The sequence below is a fragment of the Artemia franciscana genome, unplaced genomic scaffold (assembly GCF_032884065.1).
Source record: "Artemia franciscana unplaced genomic scaffold, ASM3288406v1 Scaffold_740, whole genome shotgun sequence".
In the NCBI taxonomy this organism is placed as follows: Eukaryota; Metazoa; Arthropoda; class Branchiopoda; order Anostraca; family Artemiidae; genus Artemia; species Artemia franciscana.
The window spans coordinates 188,273-216,063 of record NW_027067498.1 but is presented as its reverse complement, the minus strand read 5'-3'; the positions used below and the strand labels follow the sequence as shown (position 1 = coordinate 216,063).

At 36.0% G+C, this 27,791-nt stretch overlaps 1 protein-coding gene across 2 annotated transcripts in view; it reads right to left on the bottom strand.

Annotated features, from left to right (window-relative positions):
• LOC136043582 (cell division cycle and apoptosis regulator protein 1-like) overlaps positions 1 to 27,791 on the bottom strand; it is a 67,613-nt gene that overhangs the window by 25,371 nt on the left and 14,451 nt on the right. For both annotated transcript variants that reach the window (XM_065728490.1, XM_065728491.1), the window contains 6 exons: positions 25,856 to 26,028; positions 24,148 to 24,373; positions 17,125 to 17,396; positions 4,536 to 4,767; positions 3,980 to 4,117; positions 933 to 1,190 (listed from right to left, as the gene is read on the bottom strand). In XM_065728490.1, coding sequence (XP_065584562.1) covers positions 933 to 1,190; positions 3,980 to 4,117; positions 4,536 to 4,767; positions 17,125 to 17,396; positions 24,148 to 24,373; positions 25,856 to 26,028 — 1,299 coding nt within the window. The remainder of the gene's footprint in view (positions 1 to 932; positions 1,191 to 3,979; positions 4,118 to 4,535; positions 4,768 to 17,124; positions 17,397 to 24,147; positions 24,374 to 25,855; positions 26,029 to 27,791) is intronic.

Genomic DNA, 27,791 nt, shown 5'->3' with positions numbered 1-27,791 from the left:
ACACTTTTTAAATCTATCCTCTTCCCTAAGATCTTTATCTGTTTTTTATTGTATCTGCTGTCTTTGTTTAAATGGAATCTATATTATTCATTTTTTCTTAGTCTTTTTCTTTTAAATATCTAAAAGATGTGGGTTTGTTTACCTCTTTATTGATTTTTTTAAAGAAAAGAATATATTTTGCTCATTACAATAGCTGGAGCAAACATGAGCACGTCATGACAAAAAAGAAAAACCAAACAAGGATCAAAAAAAGAAAAATTAATAAATAAATAGTAACACAAAAAATTAAGGCAGCAAGTGCTTCTTCAAGGTTGGTAAATTAAAATGTAATCCCTCAGTTGTTAATTTTAAGAATGAATGGTTGCTATTGACTGATAATTACCGAAAACAATTCAGGCCACAGACCGAAAATAGAGAAGAGGAAGAAAAAAAGAAGAAATAAAATTGCAGATAAAAAATATGACTTATCTTACCCCGTTTTGAGAACGAAAGATTTTTATTCTTATAAAATTGAAAGTAAAAACTGTAGTGGGAAACCATATTATATTTTCTTTATTTTGTTATTTTATTTTATATTATATTTTCTTTAATGAAATTTCGTATTTATTCCGGGAAACCATACCAATAATATAAGTAGAATCTATTGGTTGTCCTATGTGTGAATCTCAGGATGAAAGTTTGATACATTTTTTGCGTGAAAGTGTCAAATTGAATGAATGGAGGCGAGAGATGTATGGTAAAAAAAAAATTGAAAAGAGATATGGATGGTAGATAGAATGAAAGAGACAAATTTCCTGAGTATTAAAAGAATAGCAAGGTTTGTCACGATTGCAGTTGTCACGATTAATTCCATATTTATATTCGCTAAGATTATGTTTCAAATTAATTTTTTTACCATCTACCTTTTTTAGCATCTACGTTTAATCACTTACCTTTTCAGGCTCCTTCTGCTCTTCAACAGCTGGCTTCTCTTCGGTTTCATTCCCTTCTATACCATTCTCTTTCTTGACTCCTTCATCCGGTTTAGACTCCTCTACCTCCATTTTTTCTTCTTTTATTTCAGTCTCAGCAGGTTCAGCAACTGTTTCTGCCTCTTTGGAAATTGCTTCTACAAGGCGGTCAATCAGCTCAGCTTTTAAACCCTTAGCCTCCAATCCACGGAGCTCTAATTCTTTCTTCAGCTCAGTAACCTGTAACAACAGAAAACTACACAAGATGTTTAAGGGCTAGAAACACAATAGCTGGACACAGGTCTGACTCTTAGGAGTAGAGGAGTGGGGGAGAGTAGAGCAGTCCGTCACATGACATATCTTGCTGAAGTTCCAGAAGCATCAGCATTTCTTTAGAAAGGGGTTCAACAAGATGGTCATTAACCTCAACTTTTAAACGCTTAGCCTCCAATCCACGGAGCTCAAATTCTTTTTTCAGCTCAGTAACTTGTAACAACAGAAAATTACACAAGGACTTTAAGGTCTAGAAATACCATAGCTGGACATAGGTCTAACCCTTAGAAGTAGGGGAGTGGGGGGGGGGGTTAAAGCATTCTGTCGTATGACATATTTTGCTTAGGTTCCTGAAGCATCAGCATATCTTTAGAAAGCACTTCAAGAAGATGGTCATTCAGCTCAACTTTTGAAACCTTAGCCTCCAATCCAAGGAGCTCTAATTCTTTTTTCAGCTCAGTAACCTGTAACAACAGAAAATTACACAAGAACTTTAAGGGCTAGAAACACCGTAGCACGACTCGGGTCTGTTCCTTAGGAGTGGCGAAGTGGGAAAGGGTAGAGCATTCTGTCGTATTACATATTCTGCTTAGGTACCTGAAGCATCAGCAGATCTTTTTTAAGCGCTTCAACAAGATGGTCATTCAGCTCAACTTTTAAGCCCTTAGCTTCCAATCCACGGAGCACAATTCTTTTCCAGCTCAGTAGCCTGTGACAACAGAAAATTACACAAGGACTTTAAGGGCTAGAAATACCATAGCAGGACTCAAGTCTGACCCTTAGGAGTGGAGAAGTGGGGGAGGGTAGAGCATTCTGTCGTATGGCATATTTTGCTTAAGTTCCTGAAGCACCAAAATATCTTCAGGAAGCGTTTCAACAAGATGTTTATTCAGCTCAATTCTCAAGCTCATATACTGAAATCCATGTAGTGATCATGTATAAACAGTTTTCAGCAGCATACTCACAGAAAGGAAAAGAAAATAAGTTAAGAAATAGCAATTCATTACTTTCATATTCAACAAAAGAATAAAAGTAAAAAAAAGGACGCAGCACTAGACTTCTTCAAGTCCGAACCAGCGGTGCTGATCTCCGTCTCAAGGTCTTTCAGCCGTGAAGTACACTGGGGCGATGGGGGCCAGCCACCCTATTCTTTCGCTTTCCCCTTCTGTCTATTTCCCCCCTCCCCCGATTTCTCCAGGCGCCGATTTAGAGCTGGGTCGACTCTGGCTGAGCTTAGTCACGTGACTGACCCTCGTCCCCAACCAAATAACTGGCAACACCAGGAATTGAACCACTGCCTTTCGGTCAAGGAATCAAATCTAGCACGCCATCCACTTGGCTGGGACGACTCAGAGAGTTTGGAAACAACCATTGAAAAATTGTCAGTCATACCACTGACCCCGTGCCAAACAAAATTTTTGTCCTGATTTTATAGACTACGAGTAGGTATTTCATTTATTCTATAAAGGCTTCTTTGAAGGTTATATCGTTGGTGAAGGTTATATATTTACTGGACTCCTATAAAAATGCACAAAACTATTATTACGTAAAAGAATGATATCGATGCAGCTGAGGTAGGGAACGAGATAAGTTGTTGGTTCGAGGAAGGGAGGAGTCACGAATTAAGTAGTACAGTGTCTCAAACTCGCTTATACGGATTATTTTCATCGACTTTGTCTCAAGGAACATAGCAAAGACTAATGTAGAATCTGGTATCGAATGGGACGTTGAAGTTCCCTAGACTTGGATTATGCAGAGGATATGCGAGTTCTAGATAAATGGTAAGCAAAATTAATGGACATTTGAAGGTTTACGAATTCATTATGAAAGAATAGGCTTGGAATATTAGGTTGCTTAAACTAAGAATAAACAAGGATGAAGAAACAGAATCTACAAGCACGAAGAAATACAACAAATTATGCGTACCAAGCCATACGTATTTTAACACATGGATGTGTTTTCCAAGAAAGAGGATGTATTGTCACGCTATTAAAAGGACGTCAACCAAAACAAAAAAAATTTGTAACTTTAAAGTAAAGTGAAGTCAGCTCAGCTTTTTTGTTTTGAAAACTTGATAGGAAAGTTAAGAAAGAGGACAGCCCAGGTAGCAGAGTGTGATCGATAAGACTATGATTTAAAGTTTTGTGGATTTCAGTCCTATCGAAAGAGCATGGGTAGCTTACAAGAGTGGAAACTGGCACTAGTGTAAGCAAAACAAAAAAATAATAACAAAAAATTAAAAAATAACATCATCAAGTGTTTGGCGTCTCTTGGCATTTTTTCAAGCTTTGTAATCGTTTTTCTGTCAGAAACTGAGATCAGAAATTATTACTACACTAATTTTACAAACTACACAAACCAATTTATTTATTCTTATTATTATATTGAAAAAATGCAAAGAAATGCCAAACGGTGGATGGTGTTGAGTTTTTGTTGATACTAGCACCAGTTTCAAATCTTGTAAGTTACCCTCACTCTTTGTCCCTGTCCTTGACCTTTTATTTACCACGAGCAAAAAGCATAGGTATTGAGAATGTTTTCTTTTTGAACCGTGTGACCTGACTCTTGACATATAGTTGTGATATGTATTACTGACTCTTGTTAATTTTAAATATTCAAGAAAAAGTTAGAAAGGCATTTGGTTCAATCATGCTTTCAATATCATGCTTTGCAGCCGGTCTTCTATAATCCTAGGGATTATGCTTCTATAATCCTAGGAATTAAAGGGAATGTAGTGAGAGCAAGAAGAACCAAACCTTCATATTGGAGACCTCCTCTCGAACAAGTTGAGAATACACAGCCTGGTCTTCTTCTTTCTTTTCCGCCCCATTTCCTCCTTCTTCCTTGACAGTAACAGCTGGGACTGAAGTTTCCTCTGATGTTTCAGATGTTTCCTACAATTGGCAAATGATTATTACAGTTTCTTAAAATCTTCTGCCTCCAAGTAATGAGAATGGTAAAAATCTTATATTTTATATATTAATCAAATACTAATTTAAAAAAAAAATAAAACATAAACTAAACATTTCCTTGTAGAACAAGATTTTTACCGAGACACTAATAAAGAAGAAATAGAAAAGTAGTAGAGAGTTCTAGATAGATTTCAGCAAATGAAGAGAAAGCTTATTCCCACAGAAAGAAAAATTTAATTTAAAATAGAGAGCCTTTGAAACATCAACCACTCCATATATCATCTTTATGGATATTGAACTTGTTTAATCCACGTGTAATATCGCCATCTAGGATATTTATATCCCCCTGACATATAAAAAAAAGGAAAGCCCAGGCAAAAGATGAAAACCAGTTATGTGCCTTAGATTCCTTTGGTTCTTCCTCCTCCTTTGGTTCAGCTTGGCTTTCTGGTTCTCCATCTCCTAAGAGTTTCCTCTCGAGTAGGTTCTTGTATCCCTCCTTCATCTCACTCCACTCAAGTCTTGTCGGCATGCAGTTCCATATGTCAGGCAAGTAGATCACAGTTGTCTCCACAGCGGCGGGCTTGCTGGAGGTTGGAGGTCGCTCGTAATGTATCTCCATGAAACGACACCTGAGGGAGCACAAGAGTCACTGACATTTTTCAGTAGAGAAAAAAACTGACAGCACAAACAAAAGTAAGTTTAAGTATTTGATAGAAATTAAGCTAGTCTTACATCTATCCTATAAAGCACTTAGTTGTTTTTTTTTTGTTTTTTTTTTTGACGCATCCTAAACAAATGGACCAATTGGGATAAAAACTTGGCACGTGCAACCCTCTCTGGAAGGAAGGGTTCAGGCGACAGGTAAGGAGGGGGGGAGGAGGAGGGAGGATTTGGAGGAAGACAAATTTGTGAAATCCTACTTTTGAATCATAATTTACGTAAGACATGGATTTCATGTTGGTGATCAATCTTAACGCAGGCAATGGCACGAAACGACAGGAAGTGACAGAAGACGGTCAAGAGGGAGTGAGGGGGAGCTGCTTGGAGGAGGGTAAGTTGATAGTAAAATGACAGCGGTAAGCACAATAAAATCAAATGTTACATCAACATACACTAAACCATTATAAAGATTTCCAGGTAACACCACGCAGATTGGGCTGACAAGATATAATAGTTCAAGATACATGGATATTGTATTTAATTTTGGTTGAAGTAAGGGGTACGTAAATCGCTCAAAAATTAGGACTTAAATATATTTAGTAATTTTTGCACGTGCCGAGTTGAGGGGGAACCGTCTGTAGGATGCTTAATAACGGTCTCACCAAATGGGTGTTATTTTTCAAGCCCCTTGCTCAGTGGACAATGGAACAGGAATGATACGTAAAAAACTAGTTTGACACCGATTGGTGAACTGCAGCACCAAGGGCGGAGATGTTACAAGCATTTGCTGAATACCACCACCCCAAATTCAAAAGATTAAGCAGCTGACGCTCGGTAACCAGCCAAGTCATGGCCCCAGGAAAAGTGGAAATAAATAGCGTTGTGTTATACTACGAACTGTATTTAGACTAAGACGAAAGATTATGACGCAATAACTAATACAGAAAAGTACAACAAGAAAAGAGAAAAATTTTCAAAACATAAAAAGGAAAATGAATTCCTTTTAATGTAGAGACATAAAATATATTACTAGGTGTATTTCTAAAAACCTGACGAAACAAATCTATCTTAAAAAAATATATGTTATTTCAATTTTAAGGTAGTACTTAAAATAAAATCAAAACGATTTTATTTTAGGAAAGCTCATAATGAAGAAATAAAAAACAAAAAACAAATAAAAAGCTGATATAAAACTGAAAATCTCAATTGTTTTTTTTTTTTATACTTTACCTGTGGTTTCGGCAGAATCAGTGGGACCAAACGATATAAAAATTAAATTAATACACATGATTATTTACTATTCAACCAACACCAAAAGGAGATTTTATTCATTTTTAAAGGAAAAATTCAATCAAGTTTAACTTTTTAAATGTTCTTGACTCGAGCAAAGAATACTCTATCAATGGCAACGATTTAATGAAAAAAATACCATTTACCATATAACACATACTTAACTGTAAATTTTAGAATATACGAACATTTTTCCACACGAATAGTCAAAAGGATAACAATCTAGTAGTCTGTACTTCCCATAAATTTGAAATTAAGAAGTGGTTCATAAATCGTCCAAAAAATTTATTTCCCCAATTACTATAACTTCTACAATCATTTATGCGCGCACAATAACAGCAAAAAAAGAAAAAAAGAAACGAACAGAAACTGACACATTTCGAGTTTGAACCGCTATTTCTATTTGAACTTAATTAATCTAACCTAATTAATTTTAAACTATAAGCACACATAGAGAAGCAACATATTTTTAATATAACGTTCCATTCCATGGATTATCTTGTGATTATAAATACTAACTATGATTCTTAATTTCTGTACGAAAACTTCATAGCCTAAAAAACCTGCAAAAAATTAATTTTTAGTCTGTCAATTCGTTACAACCGCTAAAAAGGTAGGAGTGCCGATACAAGTAACCAAATATTATTTCATGTTTTTCTTATTTTTTTGCTAATACGAAACAAGAGCTATGAGCTCATACGGCACTTGTGACGAGGCCGGACGAGCAAAGAGCTCATATGGTATGAGCTCTAGCAAAATTCTAAGAATCAATAGATTGATTTAAAAGGAAAATCAGAGGCTTAATGCCGGTCGGGATTTAAAATAAGAACTCTGAGTCACGGGGTCCTTCTAAATATCAAAATTCATTAAGATCCGATCACCCACTCGTAAGTTATAAATACCTCATTTTCTCCTACTTTTTCCTCTCCCTTCAGCCCCCCAGATGGTCTAATCGGGGAAAACGACTTTATCAAGTCAATTTGTGCAGCTCCCGAACACGCCTACCAATTTCCGTCGTCCTATCACGTCCAGAAGCACCAAACTCGCCAAAGCACTGAACCCCACCCCCTAACTCCTCCAAAGAGAGTGGATCCAGTACGGTTACGTCAACCACGTATCTACGACATTTGCTTATTCTACTCACCAAGTTTCATCCCGATTTCTCTACTCTAAGCGTTTTCCAAGATTTCCGGTTTCCCCCTACAACTCCTCCCAATGTCAACAGATCTGGTCAGGATTTGAAATAAGTGCTCTGAGACATGAGTTCTTCTAAATATCAAATTTCATTAAGATCTGGTCACCCGTTGTTAAGTTAAAAATTCCTCAATTTTTTTAATTTTTCCAAATCAACACCCCCCAGCTCCTCCAAAGTGAACAGATCCGTTCCAATTATGTCAATCACGTATCTATAACTTGTGCTAATTCTTCCCATCAAGTTTCATCCTGATCTCTCCACTCTAAGCGTTTTCCAAGATTTCTCTTTCCCCCCTCCAACCCCCTATGTCCCCAGATCCAATTCGATTTGAAAATGGAGCATCTGAGACATAAGATTCTTCTATATATCAAGTTTTATTAAGATCCGATCTCCCATTCGTAAGATAAAGATACCTCAATTTTCACGTTTTCCAAGAATTCCGGTTCCCCCTTCCAACTCCCTCCAATGTCACCGGATCTGGTCGGGATTTAAAATAAGAGCTCTAAAACACAAGATCCTTCTAAATATTAAATTTCATTGAAATCTGATCATCCACAAGTTACAAATACCTCATTTTTTCTAATTTTTCCGATTTACTCATCCCCCCCCCCAACTCCAACAAAGAGGGATCCAGTCCAGTTATGTCAGTCACGTATCTTGGACATTTTTTCATTTCTCCTACCAAGTTTCATCCTAATCTCTCCGCTTTAAGTGTTTTCCAAGATCCCCCCCCCCAATGACGCTGGATCCGGTCGGGATTTAAAATGAGAGATCTGAGTTACGAGGTCGTTCTAAATATGAAATTTCATTAAGATACGATCACTCATTCGTAAGTTAAAAATACCTCATTTTTTCTAATTTTTCAGAATTAACCCTCCCCCCTCCACCTCCCCCAAATAGAGCGGATCCGTTCCGGTTATGTCAATCACGTATCTAGGATTTCTGCTTATTTTTCCCACCAAGTTTCATCCCGATCCCTCCAAAAAAGCGTTTTCCAAGATTTTAGGCTCCCCCCCCCCAACTCCCCCATATGTTACTGGATCTAGAGCAAATCCGTTCCATTTGTGTCAGTCAAGTATCTTGGACTTGTTTTTATTCTTCCCACCAAGTTTCATCCTGATCTCTCTGCTTTAAGTGTTTTCCAAGATTTCCGGTTTTCCCCCAGCTCCCCCCCTTAATTGCTCTGGATCCGGTCGGGATTTAAAGTAAGAGATCTGAGTTACAAGGTCCTTCTAAATATGAAATTTCATTAAGATCCGATGACTCCTTAGTAAGTTAAAAATACCTCATTTTTTTCTAATTTTTCAGAATTAACCCTCCCCCCAGCTCCCCTAAACAGAGCAGATCCGTTCCGGTTATGTCAATCACGTATCTAGGACTTCTGCTTATTTTTCACACCAAGTTTCATCCCGATCCCTCCACTCCAAGCGTTTTCCAAGATTTTAGTTTCCCCCCTCCAACTCCCCCCAATGTCAACGGACCTGGTCGGGATTTAAAATAAGAGCTCTGAGACACGATATCCTTCCAAACATAAAATTTCATTAAGATCCCATCACTTGTTCGTAAGTTAAAAATACTTCATTTTTTCTATTTTTTCTGAATTAACCGGCCCCCACTCCCCACCCCCCAGATGGTCGAATCAGGGAAATGACAATTTCTAATTTAATCTGGTTTGGTTCCTGATACACCTGCCAAATTTCATCGTCCTAGCTTACCTGGAAATGCCTAAAGTAGCAAAACCGGGACCGACAGACCAACAGAATTTACGATCGCTATATGTCACTTGGTTAATACCAAGTGCCATAAAAAACGGAAACTTCTGGTTAGATTTTGATGTCTAATAAATTAGTTAGTTTTTGGTTATAAAAAAAAACTGTTAATTTTTTGGCACACTACAAATTGAATTACAAAAATAGCCATAATTCTTATACCATAGATGCATCCTACACTGTTACTTAAATTTAGTCGTTGTAGAAGGCTCTCAACATTTCCAAAAATTAATAGCTCAATAAACCACTGTAGATAAAAACACTTTTTAAGGCTTCGTAAATGTCCAATCGTAGATCTCTTAATTTATAATATCCTACGCATATAATGTGTTTTGACAAGCTCATTTTGTTGTTTCTTCCCCATCAACAGCAAAGGCTATGTTTGTTCCAGTTTCCTTGGAGTTTGAAGACAAGAGTTGAAGACCGAAAACTATGTTTGGGTTCGATAACCTAAACGAAGTGCCTGCCACTATTGTTACCCTATTCCTGATAGACGTGGGTTTGAGGAACGTAATTGATGGCTTTGGTGGAACAACCTTCCATAAGGATTGTCTTTGTGCTGGTATCTCCTCTACTTACAGTGTCTGGTAACGAACTGTTATATTATGACCCAACTCCACCAGTTCAGCACTATTTGACACTTCTTTCCCTTGCCATTGTGCAGATATGAGTTTCAATGTATATTACTTATGCTATCTCCTCTACTTACAATTCGTATTGGCAAACTGTTTTATTTTGATCCGACAGCACCAATTCGTCACGATTTGACACTTCCCATTAGGAATCTGAACTTTAGAAATAGAACCACGTGGTTTACCAGTCTCACTTCAATCATTGGATATTAATCATAAGAAGAAGGCACCATAGTGCTCGTCGCAGCACTAACCAATAGTGTTATGTGAATAGATAGTTAAGAATAGTGTTATAGAATAGTGTTATGTGAATAGTACAAGAACAGAAAAATCGTTAACAGTTTTGGTGTGGTGGAACCGGTTCAGCCGGGGATGAACAGTTTCAGAAACTGAAGAGTTTCAGAAACTGAACAACCAATCCTCTTCTCACCCTTGGAAGGGCGCGATATTTTAGATTGAGTATTATTAGTAATTTGGGTACATCTTTATGGCATGTTCGTTTTGTTTTCTTTCTTTTAATGTACTCCATTGCTTTCTCTTTTTTTTTGTTTATAGATAGGTGATAAAGAACATTCATATATTCATTCATAGGATCTTCAAGCAGGATGGGTGGCGTGAGCTCCACCCCCTTTTTCTTCCATACAGCAAAGTGTTCCTGAGTTTCTTTCGAAGTGTCTGAAGCAGTCGAGCAGCAAGAAAAATGTCATCAAACACTGCGTTTAGGCCTGATTATCTGTTACAATTGATTACCACCATGCTTGTTAGATGAGTAGCAACCGTTTACCTGCTCCCGCATTGCAATATTTTTTCTACAGCATAGCCCAAGCAACAAAGAAATGATCCCAATTTGTACACCATTGGCTCTAAAAGCGAACACTTTGTGTGGATTGTAATGACAGGGTAGAACATCCTTTTTTGTTGAGCTATTATTAATAATTTTACTAGGTTGCAGCTACCGCTGCAACCACGATAAAACCAACAAAATTGCTTCAACCATACCAAACAGGGCCCAGAATACCTGGAGTGAAGCTAGCAGGGTCCAGTTTGCAGGGTAGCGAACGGTCCATGCATTGAAATGAAGCAAATCCCTCACTTCTTAGTAAAATGCACCAATCATCTGGTAAACACAAATGTCCATGATGTTTTTAGAGTGTGTTGCGTATGATACACAAGTCATACAAAACCAATATGTTTCTTTAAGTATTCAAATCAAGGCGATATTTTTATCTACAGTAGTCACTGAACCGTCTCTAATATTTTCAATCCTTATCAATCAACCAACATAGACGGTAAGGTAAACTATCATAGCTTACCAACTGGGTGTGCATATTGCTCATAGGCTGAAACAGGAACTCTTACTATATAACAATGGAATTAAAAAGAACAGCGATTTCTAATTGTTACATGATTTATTTTAATCTTGGCTTGAACTTATAAAGGATTGGTTGGAAATTGTAGCTAAAAAGGATAGCCATCTAAAAGATTTTAAGAAATAAACAATTTTGAATCTGTTTCGATAAATAAATACTTTAGCAACAGTTTTATTTGTCCCCCCCCCCCTAACTCATTGTCATAAATTATAATATCTGACATATATCCCAAAAGTGTTTATTTGATCATGTGCTGAAGCTTCTTTAAAGCTGAAAAAGAGACCTTTTTACCTGCAGACAATATTTCATTATCAAGAACTAACATTCTAGTTGAGAAAATCCAGTTGTGATAAAGCTTTTTTAAACATAATTCTGCCACAAAATATGACCTAAGGCATATATTAGATCTAGCTTGTGTTTTGAGAAAAACATATTTTAAGCGATAATTGCGATGTATGTACGGCAATGAACAAGATGGGCATATCCTTTTTTAACGTGCAATATATATATATATATATATATATATATATATATATATATATATATATATATATATATATATATATATATATATATATATATATATATATAAATATATATATATATATATATATATATATATATAAATATATATATATATATATATATATAAATATATATATATATATATATATATATATATATATATATATATATATATATATATATAAATATAAATATATATATATATATATATATAATATATATATATATATATATATATATATATATATATATATATATATATATATATATATATATATATATATATATATATATATATATATATATATCAGTGCTGTCACTTACTTGAAGTACTTTTACTTGAAGTACTACTTAAGTAAAAACTTTAGGGTGTACTTATTACTTGATACTTAAGTAATATTACGAAATATTTATTACTTAAGATACTTTTAATGTACTTGTTTTTCAAATACTTTACCTTTGACACGAAAATTTTGTGTATGTGTGTGCTTCGGCAATGTACAAGAAAACATCACGTTTAGATTTAGAGCACACTCAGATATAGCTTTTGTGTGTCTGTGCTTTGGCAATGTACAAGAAAACATCACCCTTTAGATTTAGAGTAAACTCACATATAGCTCCATGCCCTATTTTTGGATATGAAATAAGGTATTTATTTTTGACGAAAAAAAAAATTATAGTATGATTAACACTTGGTTTAATTTTTGTTTAAAAGTTATATAACAAAGAAAATTGAAATTATTTCACAGTTCACTGGTCGACAGTGAGCTAAAACCCCTTGTTTTGTGCTAAATGTTGCATACTGTAGTACATTTGGGCTTATATTTCTGGCATTAGTGTTTAAATTTTTTCATCTTGTCAACTGAGCCTAGATTTCTACCATTTCATCATCTTCAGGACCATATTATTGGTACAACTACTGAAGTTATGAATCTTTGCCCATCTAAATGTTGTCTGCAATAAACAAGTCTAGGGAATTCTAGCTGGATCCAATGCAGTGGTATTCTGTCAAATTTGTTCCAGCAAATTCAGGTATTCAGACGAATCTGACTTCAGATTTGTCACTCCGTTCATAAGTTATAGGCCCTAGTAAATTAAAGGAAAACTCAACTTTCTTAAGACTTGAAACCCTCTCCCCCTCGCCCAATTTGAGATAGGGTTTGTGATTGATATGAACCCTGATCTTAGGCATCTTTGGTCTAGTTTTCATTCGGATCCGTTACTCCATTTGCAAGTTATACTAAATTAAACAGAAAACTTAAATTTTTCAGGAATTAAAACCCACTCCCCCTTGTTAAATTTGAGCTAGGGTCTTTATCTCAAAACTTGATATGTGTCATGGTCTTAAGCCTCTTTGTTTCAATTTTCATTCAGATCCATCACTCCGGTCGCAAGTTACTCTGAATTAAACGAAAAACTGTTTTTAGGAGGTAAAGCCCTCTCCCCCCTGTTTTATTTGGGCTAGGGTCTTCATCTTTCAACTTGATGTGTCTCATGATCCTTGGCACCAAATCTGGCCATCAAAATGTTCATCTAAATCCAACCAGCGTTTCTCCCCCTATACGTGATTACACAGACGGACGGACAGACAGACAGACGGACGGACGAATTTTGCAACATCTTAGGTAGCCATGTTGGCTAATTGGATCCAAAAAAAGGAAAACAATGGCATATCATCATCCAGGTATCATCATCTATTTGGATAGTGGAAAATATCCATCAAGGTAGGTTTTTGAGATCTGTCTGTCTGTCCGCACGTCTGTGCAATCGAGTATAGAGGGAGAACCGCCAGTCAGATTGGTATTGAAATTGAGCTTATTTAGGGTTATGGGGCTTTAAGTGTTAAAAAAATTTGAGTTTCTCATTTAATTCACTGTAACTTGCATATGGAGATGAATTTCGATGAAAATTGAATAAAGATGCCTAAGAGTATGATATACATTGAGTTCTGGAATGGAGACCCAAGCTTAATTAAAAGTTGAGTTTTTCATTTAATTCAGTGTAGCTTGCGAGAGATTGATGGATCTCAATGAAGATTGAATCAAAGGTGCCTAAGACCGTGACAGGCATCAAGTTTTGAGATGAAAACCCTAGCTCAAATAGAACGAGGGGAGTGGGTTTTAAGTGCTGAAAAAAAGTCAAGCTTTTGGTTTAATTTAGTATAACTTGCGAATGGAGCAACGGATCCAAATGAAAGCTAGACCAAAGATGAATAGGATCAGGGCTCATATCGAGCTCTGATTCCACAAGCCCTATCTAAAATAGGGCGAGGGGGAGGGAATTTCAAGTTTTAAGAAAGTCAATTTTTCCTTCAGTTTAATAGAGCCTATAACTACTTCCACCCATGGCTTGCCCAAAGCCTGGAAATAACCCTTTTCCAAAATAAGTCATACTGGAGCCAACCTTCAACTAAATATTCCGTCCCCAGAGAAACTTTGTATGGCACTTGGTATTTACCAAGTGACATACAGTGATCACAAATTCTGTAGGTCTGTCGGTCTGTCAGTCCCAGTCTTGCTAGTTTAGGCACTTCCAGATAAGCTAGGACGATGAAATTTAGCAGGCGTATCAGGGACCAGACCAGATTAAATTTGAAATAGTTGTTTCCACGATTCGACCATCTGGGGGGGGGGGAGTGGGAGCACGGTTAATTTGGAAAAATTAGATCGGATCTTAATTAAATTTGATATTTAGAAGGATATCATGTCTCAGAGCTCTTACTTTAACTTCCGACCGGATCAGGTGACATTGGACGGGGAAACCTACAATCTTGGGATATGCTTAGAGTGGAGGGATCGGGATGAAATTTAGTGGGAAAAATAAGCACAAATCCTAGATACGTGATTGACATAAAAAGAACGAATTCACTCTCTTTTGGGGAGTTGGGGGGAGGGTTAATTCTGAAAAATTAGAAAAAATGAGATATTTTTAACTTACGAAGGAGTGATCGGATCTTGAATTTCATCGGATGAAATTTCATATTAGAAGGACCTTGTAACTCAGATCTCATGTTTTAAATCCTGACCGGACCCAGTGTCATTGGGGGGATTTTGGGGGACCGGAAAATGGGAAACGCTTAGAGTGGAATGATCAGGATGAAACTTGGTGGGAAGAATAAGCACAAGTCCTAGATACGTGATTGACATAACCGAAATGGATTCGCTCTCTTTGGGGGAGTTGGAGGGGGTGTTAATTCGGAAAAATTACAAAAATTGAGGTATTTTTAACTTAAGAGCGGGTGACCGTTCGTGAGGTATTTTTGAATTTGATATTAAGAAGAAACTCATGTCTCAGATCTCTTATTTTAACCCCGAACGGTTCTGGTGACATTGGGGGAGAGTTAGAGGGGGAAATCGGAAATCTCGGAAAACGCTTAGAGTTGAGAGATCGGGATGAAACTTGGTGGGTAGAATAAGCAGATGTCGTAGATACGTGATTGACGAAACCGGACTGGATCCACTCTCTTTGGGGTAGTTAGGGGGGTCCAGTGCTTTGGCGAGTTCGGTACTTCTGGACGTGCTAGGACAATGAAAATTGACTTGATAAAGTTGATTTCCTGGATTCAACCATCTGGAAGGACTGAAGAGAGAGGAAAAATTGGAAAGATGAGGTATTTTTAAAATTGGAATAATGAGGTATTATAAATTATTATATATATATATATAATATCTGCTTAGTTTCGTTATTCACTGGCAGAGCATATCAGACAACACTGGATATTATTCATTCACTTTTTGTTTTCGCACAGGTCACTTCCAAAGCTTCATTATTCTTTTAATATATGTATATAGGCACTGAAGACAGCTAAAGGGAGGTCATTGCCTACATATCTGCTACCAGGCCACAAAAGAAACTATCAGACCATAAGGAAATTGATAACGGAAAGTATGGCCTTATCGGACTTTAAAGGAAGCTATCAGGCCATATAGAAAACTGATAAAACAAACAATCGGGAGTTTCGTAGGATTTATAGGATCAAATTAATTAAAATTTGAATTCCAGTCAAAGAACTAAGTTTATTCAGATTTAAACTGAAATTTTCTGAAAGTAAGCAGATTCTTCAGGTTTTGAAACTGTTTTAATTAATTACGAAATAGTTACAGCTAATTCTTTATTCAAAACATAGGTTAGCCGAAAAATACTCAAAAATACCTATTGTGATGCTCTGGCAGAAGTATGTTTTATTTTGATCCGAATTCCTTTTAGCCTATACACAATACATGAAAACAAATTCCAGAGCTAAATTTTCGAAAAAAAAAAAAATGAATCAATAAATTCAAGGAGATGTGCTTTCCCTTTTCAGACCAAAATTGTAAATTTAGCAGTATATAAAATCTGAAAGTGGCACTTTGAGGATCACAACCCAAGGCGCTAGAACTAAGAAAATTTGGCTCAACTGAGCCCCCTTCCAATTTTTTATCACAACTGATTTGAGACAATCATGAATGAAAAAAAAAGATTGTATCTGCATCAGTGAGAATATGACTTACTGTTTCCCATAGCTGAATGAAACCTCTCTTACAGGGTTCACAGACATGCTGAATTTAGCGGCAACATTTAAATCAAGATTTTGCTTTCCAGGGGGAATGGGGGTCCTTCTTATAAAATATACATATTTTTTCAAATATCCTCCTAACATTTGGTAAGCAACTCGAACTGAATAAAATGCTTTATGCTTGCAGATGACAATTTTTATTTATTTATGAAGACAGAAGCATATTTTAAGAATACAAGTATTATGGTCATAAATCACATCCAATCAATATACATTTTGAGATATACATTTTGTACAACGTAATTGAAAGGTCCGAACATTACGTCTTTCACAATGACAACCCCCCACAGCCCTCAAAGTAAGGGCCACAGCCCCCCACCTCACATTTTCCCGAAATGCACCTAATAGAAATTTTGATATGGCCATTTGTTGTCGTAGAATTTCGAAAAAGGCACATGCGATTGGAAATTGAATGGACTAGTGCCAATTTATTAGTCAAAAGTGATTGAAGGGCCACAAGCTCTTCTTGGAGGGCTTTTTCCTAGGTGTTTCTTCTCAAATAATCAGTGCAAACGGCATGCCTTCATGTTTGTCTTGTTTCCCTGAAAAATCCTGGTTCATAGTCCGAGAACGGATATTACAGATTCTACTTCTGTTTCGGTTACCATATACAAAGGTTGCTCTTTACCAGTTCTTTATTACTAAGGACCGATTTACATTTGAATAACATATTGCATCCAAAATGCTTTCGCGTAACATATAAACTTACTTGAATCTTTTTGTTCCGTCTTTAATGCTACGTGCAATAGAACTTCAGATTATAGGCATTTTAAAATACAAGGAAAAAGGAGTTAATAAAAAGAAAAGAGTAAGAAGTCTTTTCTTGCCTAAAAATTTTGTTCTTTACGTGAATGAAATTTTCACAAATTAATCTACAGTCTACATGTAGACAGGTAAGACAGAGGTCAAACATATAAAAAATATCTACAGCGCTTCATTTACTTCACGAGTAGCCTATTGTTCACACTAATAAAAATCATAGTGACTCACCACTGGGTACAATTACTCAAATCAATGCCAGTGAGCATTTTGCAGGTTCGAATGGCTGTTTTTATGAGGACTGTAGGGTTGTTTGCCGGATCAACCCCATCTAGTGAGGGACTCCATGGACCACCAATCGGAATGTGTTCGTGTTTTCTTGTACCGACAAGAAATCGGATAAGGCTAGACGGATGTACACCATCTCTAGCAATAGTTTCCTCTGTCAAAACTAATGATTTTTTGTAAATCTCCTCTAGTCCAGCCAGAGAAAGCAACATAACCTAAAAACGAATTACAGACTTAGTATTTAATGCACTCTAGAACAAGGGTAATTTACGTAGTATTTACAAAATAAAGAAATTAATACATTACTTTTTTATCACTCCGACTTATTATCCACTACCTACCATAATATGAGGGACGAAGGAGTTTTGATACGACTTGTCTTGAATTTTACTGTGTCTAGTTTCAGCTTTGACCTTGGTACTAACCTGGGGTTAAGGTGTGACGGGGCTGAGGAAAGGCAACCGACATTTTCTAAGCGGTCAAGCCTATCTCGTAATTATTCAAGCCTCAGATTTTTCAGAGTTCGGACAAAAGATATGTCAATGTCCTATACTTCCATGTAAGTGTACTTCAAATCCATTGACTAATTTTTGTGACGAATTTTCGCAAGTCATCACATAGTTGATTATTTCTGAAGAGAAAATACCCCTCTTTTTTAAAATCGAGTTAGCTTAGTTTCAGGTTAACAGCACGACCAATACTTCCACGTTTTTTTTAACTGGCTAGCTCGTTTCTAAGAATAGCAATTTTTTTCAGAAAGTTTTCTAAAAATTGTAAAAACAATGAAATTTTTTAGCCATATTTTCCAGAAGTAAAATCTCAGTGGTGACGCAGCAAAAGAAATCCTCCTTTAAAAAGAGACTTGTATCCTTAAAATATTCCTCGATTCTAAAAGCTTTTAAATTCTATTAGAACATACCGTTTTTAGCGCCATTTGTTACCACAGACATTTCTCTACCCTGGGAAAGTAAGTAAAAAAGAAAAATAATCATGAAAGAGAAAAATAATAGCTACGACTACTAAGACCTCGCTCAGCACCAAGCCGCTTGAGGCCGAAACAGCTAAGCACGCTACTCCTCCATATCAATCTGTTCAAAGCTTCCCTCTTTACACCCTCTCAAGCATTCCCAATTTTCTTTAAATACTTTATTACGACCTCTTTCCACTCCATTCGGTGATGACCTACTTTTTGTTTGACCAAAAACGTCAATTTTTGGCAATCTGTCAAGTATCACCCACAGAACTTGACGTAGCCGCCTCAACCATTTTCTTATTATAGCCCTAGAAAGCGAGATAGACCTACATTTTTCATACATCTTACTGTCGGATATGCGGTCAGATGGGTACCCAAAACTATCCTTAGACAATTCTGAAAAACATCTAACAAATCTTCCTCCGCCTTTTGAAGAGCCCATATTTTTAGAGCCGTAATGGATAACTGTCATCAATGCAGTTTCCAAAATTGTAATCTGGGCTCGCGGACTTATCATCCAATTCTTCTTTCAGTTGTGAAATGACATTTTGGGCCTTGTCTATTTTATTTTTAACATTTTAACTTGTAAATGAAGCTATCCGCTTGATCGATCTTCTCGTTAGCAAAAATCATAACCTCATTTTAATTTACTCCTTGTCTAAGCGACTTCCGTCTTCTTAATATTAATTTTCAACCATATTCTTGAACCCTGAATTCTCCAAATATTCAAAAAATCCTTTATTTTGCTAACATTTTAACCTAGGAAACTTAAATCCTTAGCATAATCTAAGTCTAGGAGGGGAGATCGCCAATCTCTCCGTAATAACCTGGAAGATTTGGAGGTTTTACTCCATGGTGAAAACGCAGCACTTGCTGTTGTAACGGTAATCTGGAACCTTGACGATGCCTCAGGAAAAAAAGGATATAACTCGTTTCTCAGTAGGCGTAGCAGTAGAGATGACAACCAGCTCGGTGGCGGTGTTGGAAGCTATGTGCGGAAAGACATTTCTTGCAAACATATTTCTGAACATACTAACCCAAACCACGAGGTTATCTGGGCCACGCGCCATTTCCCTTGTCTATCTCGTCATTTTCGGGTCTGATATTCACATCGGTTTACTATCCAGAGAGGCGGGATCTTGTTTTTTATCTCAAACTTCAGCTCATTTAATCAGAAGCAGACAAAGTGCCCCTTGTTTGATCGTCACCGGGGATTTCAACCGGACAAAGAAAAACTGGATAGCAACCAGCCTCTCTTTAAAGCAGATTGTCAACATTCCAACCCACTCATCCGGAAGCATCCTGGACTTAGTCCTAACAAACACTGAAGACTTCTATCACACCTTCCTATTTCCTATTTCCCTTGGACCATTTAAGTTGCCGAATCACCACGCTCTAATACTCAAGACCAAAACTTCTGTGAAGAAACCTAAGCTCTCACGAGGCCCCTAAGCGCCTTCAACGAGGTACTTTACTCTAAGTATCTTGAAATATTCACAACAAAGACAGTGACCTTAAGCGAATACGACAAACCATGGATTACCCCTGCAATAAAAGCTAAAATTTGTGAACGAAGTTTTCTTTACACATGTGGTAAAGCACACCAAGGAGCAATTGTACAGATCCAAGTAGTGCGCATGGTACGCAACGCGAAAACTAAATATGGCCGTGAAAAAATTGTGCCACTTTTGAACAGTGAGCATGCCAAATGGCCCTATTCCGTCAAGAAATTAAATGGAAAGTCGTCAAAACCTACTATTACGATAACAGACAACAGGGGAAGATTACTGGGGTCTCGTGCTGTAAACACCTTCTTAACCTCTATATGCAGTATATTTCCTCTTTTGATTCCCCAGGAAAATGAGCACCTGCTTGAAAACTACCCCCATGAAGATTTAATTGAACTCAGTGAAATAGATATGTACAAGGAGCTGAGAAAAATAAAAACAGGAGTCTCCCCTTTTCCTGGCGAAATCCCTGCAAACTTATGGTCAGGACAGAAATATATAGTGACATATTAGCCTTTTCCCAATTACTCCGAGCAAACCATTTAGAGGCAGTTTTTTTTTAAACTGGAGATTTTAATTCTAGCTTAATTAGTGCTTTGCGTCCGGATTGCTTCCCTCGCTTTGAAAAAAAGCACACATACAGGTCATTCTGAAAGTAAACCCACCTAAGGGATGTGATGACTTGAAATCCCTCACTCCAACCACGTGCTTTGCCAAAGTGACGGAGTCTTTCATACTTCGCTGCCTGTTGGTTCAAGTGCGTTAGTCCATAGATGAAATATCAGTACAGAGGACTCGGCTAAATGTGGAATTTCTGTCTACCTAGTAAGAATGTTCGACCGCATTCTAAAGTCACTAGAGACCCCGGGTTGTTTTGTTGATCTAGCTGTGATCAATTTTCACAAAGCCTTTGACCTTTTTTCTCATCTCAGTGCGTACCTTAACTTGAAGCAAATGGGAGCCAAGCGTCAAACTCTAACAATTACTGGAATTTTTGGTTGGACAGCAGCAGAAGGTATTCGCTCTCCACAATGAAGACACCGACTCTGATTCGAGTGATATAACCTGCAGGGCCCCACAAGGTACCAAACTTGCAGTAATAACATTTCTCGCTATGATTAACCACATCACGAGCGAGCATGAAGACAGCTATACATTTGCGGATGACTTGTCTCTCCTGTAGACGTTTTTGCTAGTGACACTTTTGATGAGCTAAATTTCCACTGTAACTAATCCAATCAAAACACTAATTGTATGAAGTCAACAATACTTCGCCTGAACCCCCTAAAAGACTTTACCTCCCCCTAAAGTTCCATTTCCTGTTCTGTCTACAGTGAAAATACTGGGAGTCATTTTCTCTCCAAAGACTATTCCTTTGCCGCCCATGTTGACAATGTAATTAGGAAGGGTAACACTTTTGCCAACCTTTGCTATATCCATTCAGTTTTGGTGTATGCATGTCCTTTGTGGGGCCTACTGCTCACCTAACGCACGACCTAATCAGTGCAGAAAAGGGCAGTTAGGATTATCCAGGGATATACTGATATTCCTTGCCAAGAAGCACTCAATAAACTTGAAATCCAGTGCCTTAAGCAAAGACTGAGCAATCTCATCATGAGTTTTGGAAAACGTTGCTGTTAAATCCAACCCACCGTGACAGTCTCCCCACAGATGCCCCACCTAACAGAAAAACCAGACAAAAACTCAAATTAACACCTGTATGTGCACAAACATACCGATATTATAATTCATTTGTGCCATTTTTTAATGTCCATGTTTAACATGTAATCTTGTAATGTTTATGTTTATCTATGTATATGTTTAACATGTAATGTTGTGCCATTTTTTATGTCCAAGTCTAACATGTAATTTTGTAAGGTTTATGTTTATCTATGTCTATGTTTATCATGTTTAACAAGTAATGTTGTGCAATTTTTTACTGCCATGTTTAACATGTAATGTTTTTGCAACTGTAAATTAGCCAAGAGCTACGACAGTAGTGTAATAAACCATTCCTTCTCTCTCTTTTAACCCCCCCCAAAAAAAAAAAAATTATGCATGTAAGTGATTCATAAAAATATTATTCTAGAAATAAGAATTGACACCAAAAACGACAAAAATCATTACTGATAACTCGAAAAAAGTCAATACTAAAATGTGTTTCAGCATAATCTCTATATTTAATACAAAGGCCTTCCCTATTAATTAGATAGTTTAATTAGGTATTAATTAGGATATAATATAGATAAAACGATCAGGAAAAGATCTTTAAATTCTTGTTAAATGGACTTCCCTGTTTCAGCTTCTAAATGGCAGAGCTATTAATAAGGAAGGAATGGCATTGCGTATTTTGACCTTTTCTCTGAGCAAACTGTCTTCAGCATAACCTGAACACAATACAGACTCCCCTGATCAAAGACGTTATTTATAAATAAAACAAAGCAGAGAGAATTTGTTCTTTCAAGTTAACGAAAAAATTGAATAAACAGCTTTTAAAAAATAATTTAAAAAAAATGTGTTTAAAAAAAATTTGTATATCTAAAAAAGATAGTTTCCTATTTTGGTTAAACCACCTCTATAATATACGTTGGACAGGTGTTAATAATGACTTAACAAATAGAACTAAGGATCGTTACGTTCGATTCCTAGGCATCTTGCTTGACAATAATCTTTCGTTCAAGCATCATATTGACCTGATTAAAATGAAAGTCTCCAGGAGCCTCGGAATCCTTAGGAAGCTCAAGTACATATTTCCAGGGTCGATTCATAGAATCTTTTTCTGCAGCCTAGTTCAGTCTTATGTTTAATATTATTCTGTTATTTGGATATCAACTTTTCCCTTGTCTCTGAAGCCACTTTCAAAACTTTATGATAAAGCAAGGACTCTTATTCAGGAAACTAACCGATTTTCACTTGAACTATTGCTTGATTTGAAATCTCTCTATTTTTTCTTGTTCTTCTTTCATTTTTTTTATAGCTGCACTGCCATCTCCCTGCTGTCCTATGTAATGTCCTATGTCCAATGTCCTGCTGTCCTATGACACGTTTGCATGGAGCATAAATGGGAGACAGTAACAACGGCCATCAAAGGGGTAAAATTAACCTGGACAATCTGTCTTGGCTTTTTTCTACAATTGGCCATGACATATCTTTTGTTTCTGATCAATCGACTTATCATCTCCGCACTTCCAACAATTTACTGGTTCTTGACACTCCGTCAGTGACGTCTAACTTCAACCCTTCGACAGCTTGCAACAGGATCTGGAACACATTCCCAGAGTTCGTAGGAAGCTGTCACTCGTTTGGTAGGTTCAAAAATTATGTTAGAGATTTTCATGGTAGTAAATAATTTTTTTTTTTTTTTTTTTATTCCTGTTTCCCTTGGAGTTGATGTCTCTGGATTGAGTTGGGTATTTAATTGAGTTGGTGAAATCCTGTGCTACCCCCTACCTAGCTCGTCATTCTTGGGGATTATTAAGGTGGGCGACTCAATTTTGTTTTTTGATTATGTTTAGATTCTTTGTGTTGGTATTTTTTTTCCCAGTTCTTTCCCGGCCATGGAGCCTTATGGAGGAGATTGTCTTGAAGTAATATTTTTGTTTATGAATTTTATTGTTAAATAAAGAACTCAGAACTCAAATAAAGTGCTATACATGCATAGAAAAGTACGTAAATCCCTATTCACATTATGAATATTATTAACTTGGTCACTGACTTAAAACACACAAAACTCAATCTTAAAACTTAATTAAGCAGGATTGTTAGTTATATTTATCTAACCATTCCATTTTACGTTGTACTGGGTTTGTATACCTTCTTACAAGTAACTTTCATACAAAAGATAAAACCAAAATCCTCCGCCCTCTCTCATAAAAAGAATCACATAAAATGTACGACCAAGCATAGGAAAAAGTCTAAAGAAACACTATTGTACAAAATTTGATAGTAGAGGTGTAAACAGTTGCATGTGACCATAGTAGCTAAGTTTATGTCTTGGATAACACTTTTTTAGGATAGACAAGCTTACAGGAAAGGTACCTTACGACAAGGATGCAATAAAAGAAATAGGAGGAAACAAAAATCCTCTGCCCTCTCTCATAAACAGAATCAAATAAAACTTTTTATAAGTTTTATGTGAAGTCTATATTTTGGATAACACGTTTTAGGACAGACAAGCTTACAGGAAAGGTACCTTACGACAAGGATGCAATATAGGAAATAGGAGGAAACAAAAATCCTCTGCCCTCTCTCATAAACAGAATCAAATAAAACTTTTTATAAGTTTTATGTGAAGTCTATATTTTGGATAACACGTTTTAGGACAGACAAGCTTACAGGAAAGGTACCTTACGACAAGGATGCAATATAGGAAATAGAATGAACGAAAAAAAGTCAAAGACATGGAAAATAAAGGAAAATTATAGAAAAAGACATTGAATGCCTCAAAATGGGCGAGGGGAGAGTTGAAACTTTCTTTAGTCTTACCTTAGCTGAATATTTATAGTCGGCGTCCAGTGGATGTGTTTCAGTCGGGTCAAATCCAACTGGTTCAACTTCCTTGTTGAATATATGAAAGCTAGACAAATGATCCAAGCCGAGAGGCTTCTCAAATGAAAATGACTCTTGCCATCTAGACTTGGTGAAAAAGAAATCCGACGGAACGTAAAGGAAGGGATAACGATGTCGGAGATCCGTCACACTGGACAAAGAACTGGAAAAAAAATATTTACATACATTAAAACCGACAAGAATTTCCCAAGGTAAGATTATGGAAACTGGCTTTTACACAATATTCTAAATGTGATAAATAACTAATAAAAATAATTCTTGAAAGCACAAATATGCTGATTCATCAGCTTTTATACTATGACATTACCAATAATTATACCAATCATCCCATTTTCTTTGAATTTTTCTTCTCTTTTCAAGGAGTCACCAGACGCACACTGTTAGTGGCGTAGATAGTTTATCCAATCTCTTTAATTTCCAAACATTATAATCTTATAATTAACCTAATTCTTACAAATTAATCTTACAATTAATTCTTATTTACCATTCTCTGTGGATATAAACCAAAAAATTCACCAGCGACTAGCTTTTAAATAACAGTTTCAAAATCTGGCCATACTTAAAAACGGTTATAAACCAAAGGATTATAATACAAAAAAAAGAGAAACAACAAACTGAAAAAAAAGAAACAATAATACAAATCAAATAATTCAATGTTTCTGTTGAAAGCCTGACTCAGCAACAAAAAGAATACTGGAAAAGAAACTGGAAAGAATAAAAGAAAGCAGCAAAAGAAAAGAAAAAACAGCAAAAGAGTAATATCTTAAATCGATTCAAAGGGAAAATTTACGTGCTAATATAAGGTGACATAGATACAAATCTGATAGAAAAACAATATAAAGTAATAATCGAACAAACTAAATTATTTGGAACAAACTAGCAATAGTTTCAAGACCCCTGAGCCCAATTCAAAGTCCAAAATCCCATACCCTTACCGAAAATCCCAACCTTCGAAATATTGCACTATGGGCAACTTCCAAGGATCCCTAAAAAGACTTTTTAAAGGAAGAAAAAATTATCAAATCAATGAAACTAATAATAAATAAAGTGCAGTTACTTAGACTACAATAACAATATAAATGAACAATCAAAATTTAAAAATAATAGCCTACAGCTGGTGAGCTTATCACAAGCTGACCAGTTGGAAACTGACGTAAATTCCATGATTTTGATGTCATCAACTACAACACTACACCATCCCCCCTCGCCATTATAGTAGGTTTGGAATAAATAAAATATCAAAAGCAATATGTAAAAAAGGAAACGGATAGAAATACTATGAATTATTTTTAACGATTTTGAGTCTCATAAAAAAAAAAAAGTTTTCTTTTGTATGCCTCAGGGGCACCACAGGGGGAGTGAGGGGTTGATTGCTCCCCTAGATTTTGAAAAACACCTTTTTTGGCATTTTCGTTAAAAAAAAAGAAATTCAAAATTGCCCCCCCCCCGCCAATTTTGAAAAATATTTCTATATCTTTATCAATGGCCACAGACAAAAAAAACTATCTTTAATGAAAAATCAAATTTTTCTCTTGGGGGAGGAGTCAGAGGGGTGAGGGTGATAAAATTTCAGTCATCTAAACCTTTTCCCACTATGGGCTGAAATTAAAAAAAAAATACTTACAGATCAGAGCTGTATTTTGGCGTGACAACCATATACTTGGGAGCCCTAGGACGACGGCGGGGAGGTGAGGAGCTCGTACCTTTCCTTGGACTACGACTACGCTTCCTTTGAGCCGGTTCGACTGCCCCCTTCTCAACGCGCCTGTCTTCACGCTTTCTCGGCTCTCGACCCACCTGGAATAGTTTGAATGAAAATTTATAATTTAAATTTTAAATTCACCTGGTGGGTATGGTCTTCCCCGGAAAATTTCAAAATTGAAGTGTCAAATGACGCATTTTTAGGCCGTTTAGAACTTTTAATTTAACTCTAAAGATTTATAGAACAAAAACTATAGTTTGACTCGAGAATATTGATTATAAAATAAGAAGATTTTTGAGACATCAGAATGGTTTTCTTGCATTTAGATATTATATCTGAACCTTTGAGCATAATAATTTAAATGTTGAAAGCTGATTACCTTTCAATTTCAAGTCCGGAAAGATTTTTGCTTGTAAATTGGTTGACTGTGAAAATAATTAAACGACACAAATAGTTTATAAAATAAATAAACAACAACAGAAAACAACATAAAAATAAATAAACAACACAAATATACTCAAATAGTTTAATGCAATACGTAACTGTAGCTTTAGATAACGGTTTAGGAAATTGTTACTTGTGTTGCATTGCAACTGTAATTCTTTGGTCGAGATTGCTGCAACACCTAACGGGACATTGGCACCGATTCTTAGTTTTCTATCAATGCCCACTTTGGTATTTGCTTCATCTTCATTTTGTGGGACTATTGTGGATAGATATGTAAACACGCGCAACATTTTAGTAAAACAATTTTATAGCCATAAACAAAAATTTTTTTGTAAAAGGTTGCTCCTAAATTCTAATGGTAAAATTCTACACTCATTATGCTATGTAATATTCAACATGGATTTTCCATACATTGTTTTTTCCATACATGGATTTTCCATACATTGTTTCCATACATTATAAATTGGTTGACTGTGAAAATAAATAAACAACACAAATAGACTCAAATAGTTTAATCCAACATGTAGTTGTATCCTTAGAAAACGGTTCAACAACAAAAAGCGAATTCAGAGCCACTGTACATTTTTCAAAAGTAATCCTGACCAGTTGCCAAGAAAGTATACATGAAATCTCTCTATTTTAATATTATCTAAAACAGCAGCAGGTTTTATGTGGTGAGAACCCTCTTGATTAGATTAAAGATTTCAATATGAACAACTACTTTCATTCTTTTATTAAAACCGACAAAAACAAGGAGCCAAGGAATGCAGCAACAAAGACAAGAACGAAGAGAGGAGTGAATATGAGAACAAAGCAATTCAGGAAGGAAGGAGCAAAGCGATGATAACAGGAAAGAGCATCAACAAAGGAGGGAAGAAATACAGCAACAAAGAGAGGTATAAACACATGAGCAAATCTTAAAAACGACATGAGCCTTTCAGATTTTAAGTAGGTTAGTCGGAATACCAAGAAGCAATCTTATTATGATATATAACGGAAAATTAAATCAAAATGATTCATGGTCAACGACAAACATGGTAAAAAAAAAGTAAATGAACAAATGGCAGAAAAGTCGATTAAGTGTAAAAGTAAGTTAATTCAAATAAATACCTGAATTTTGACTTGTTAGAAACCAATTTTATTTATCCCAATTACATTTGTCCGATTTATCCTAGGTAAATAAGTCCTCACTACACGAACTGTGTCGTTTTTCGGGTTATTCGAGTTTTTCAGGGAGAAAAAGAGGCCTAACCACATTTAAAAGAGTAACATAGCATCTGGTCTAATCTGTCCATGTTATTTCAATTAATACAAGGTTAAGATACAACATCTGTGACCACAGAAGATTTTTTTTTTACCAAATTCAGTACTTATTTACATCTTTTGGTATCCAAGTTTTCAAGCAGATTCA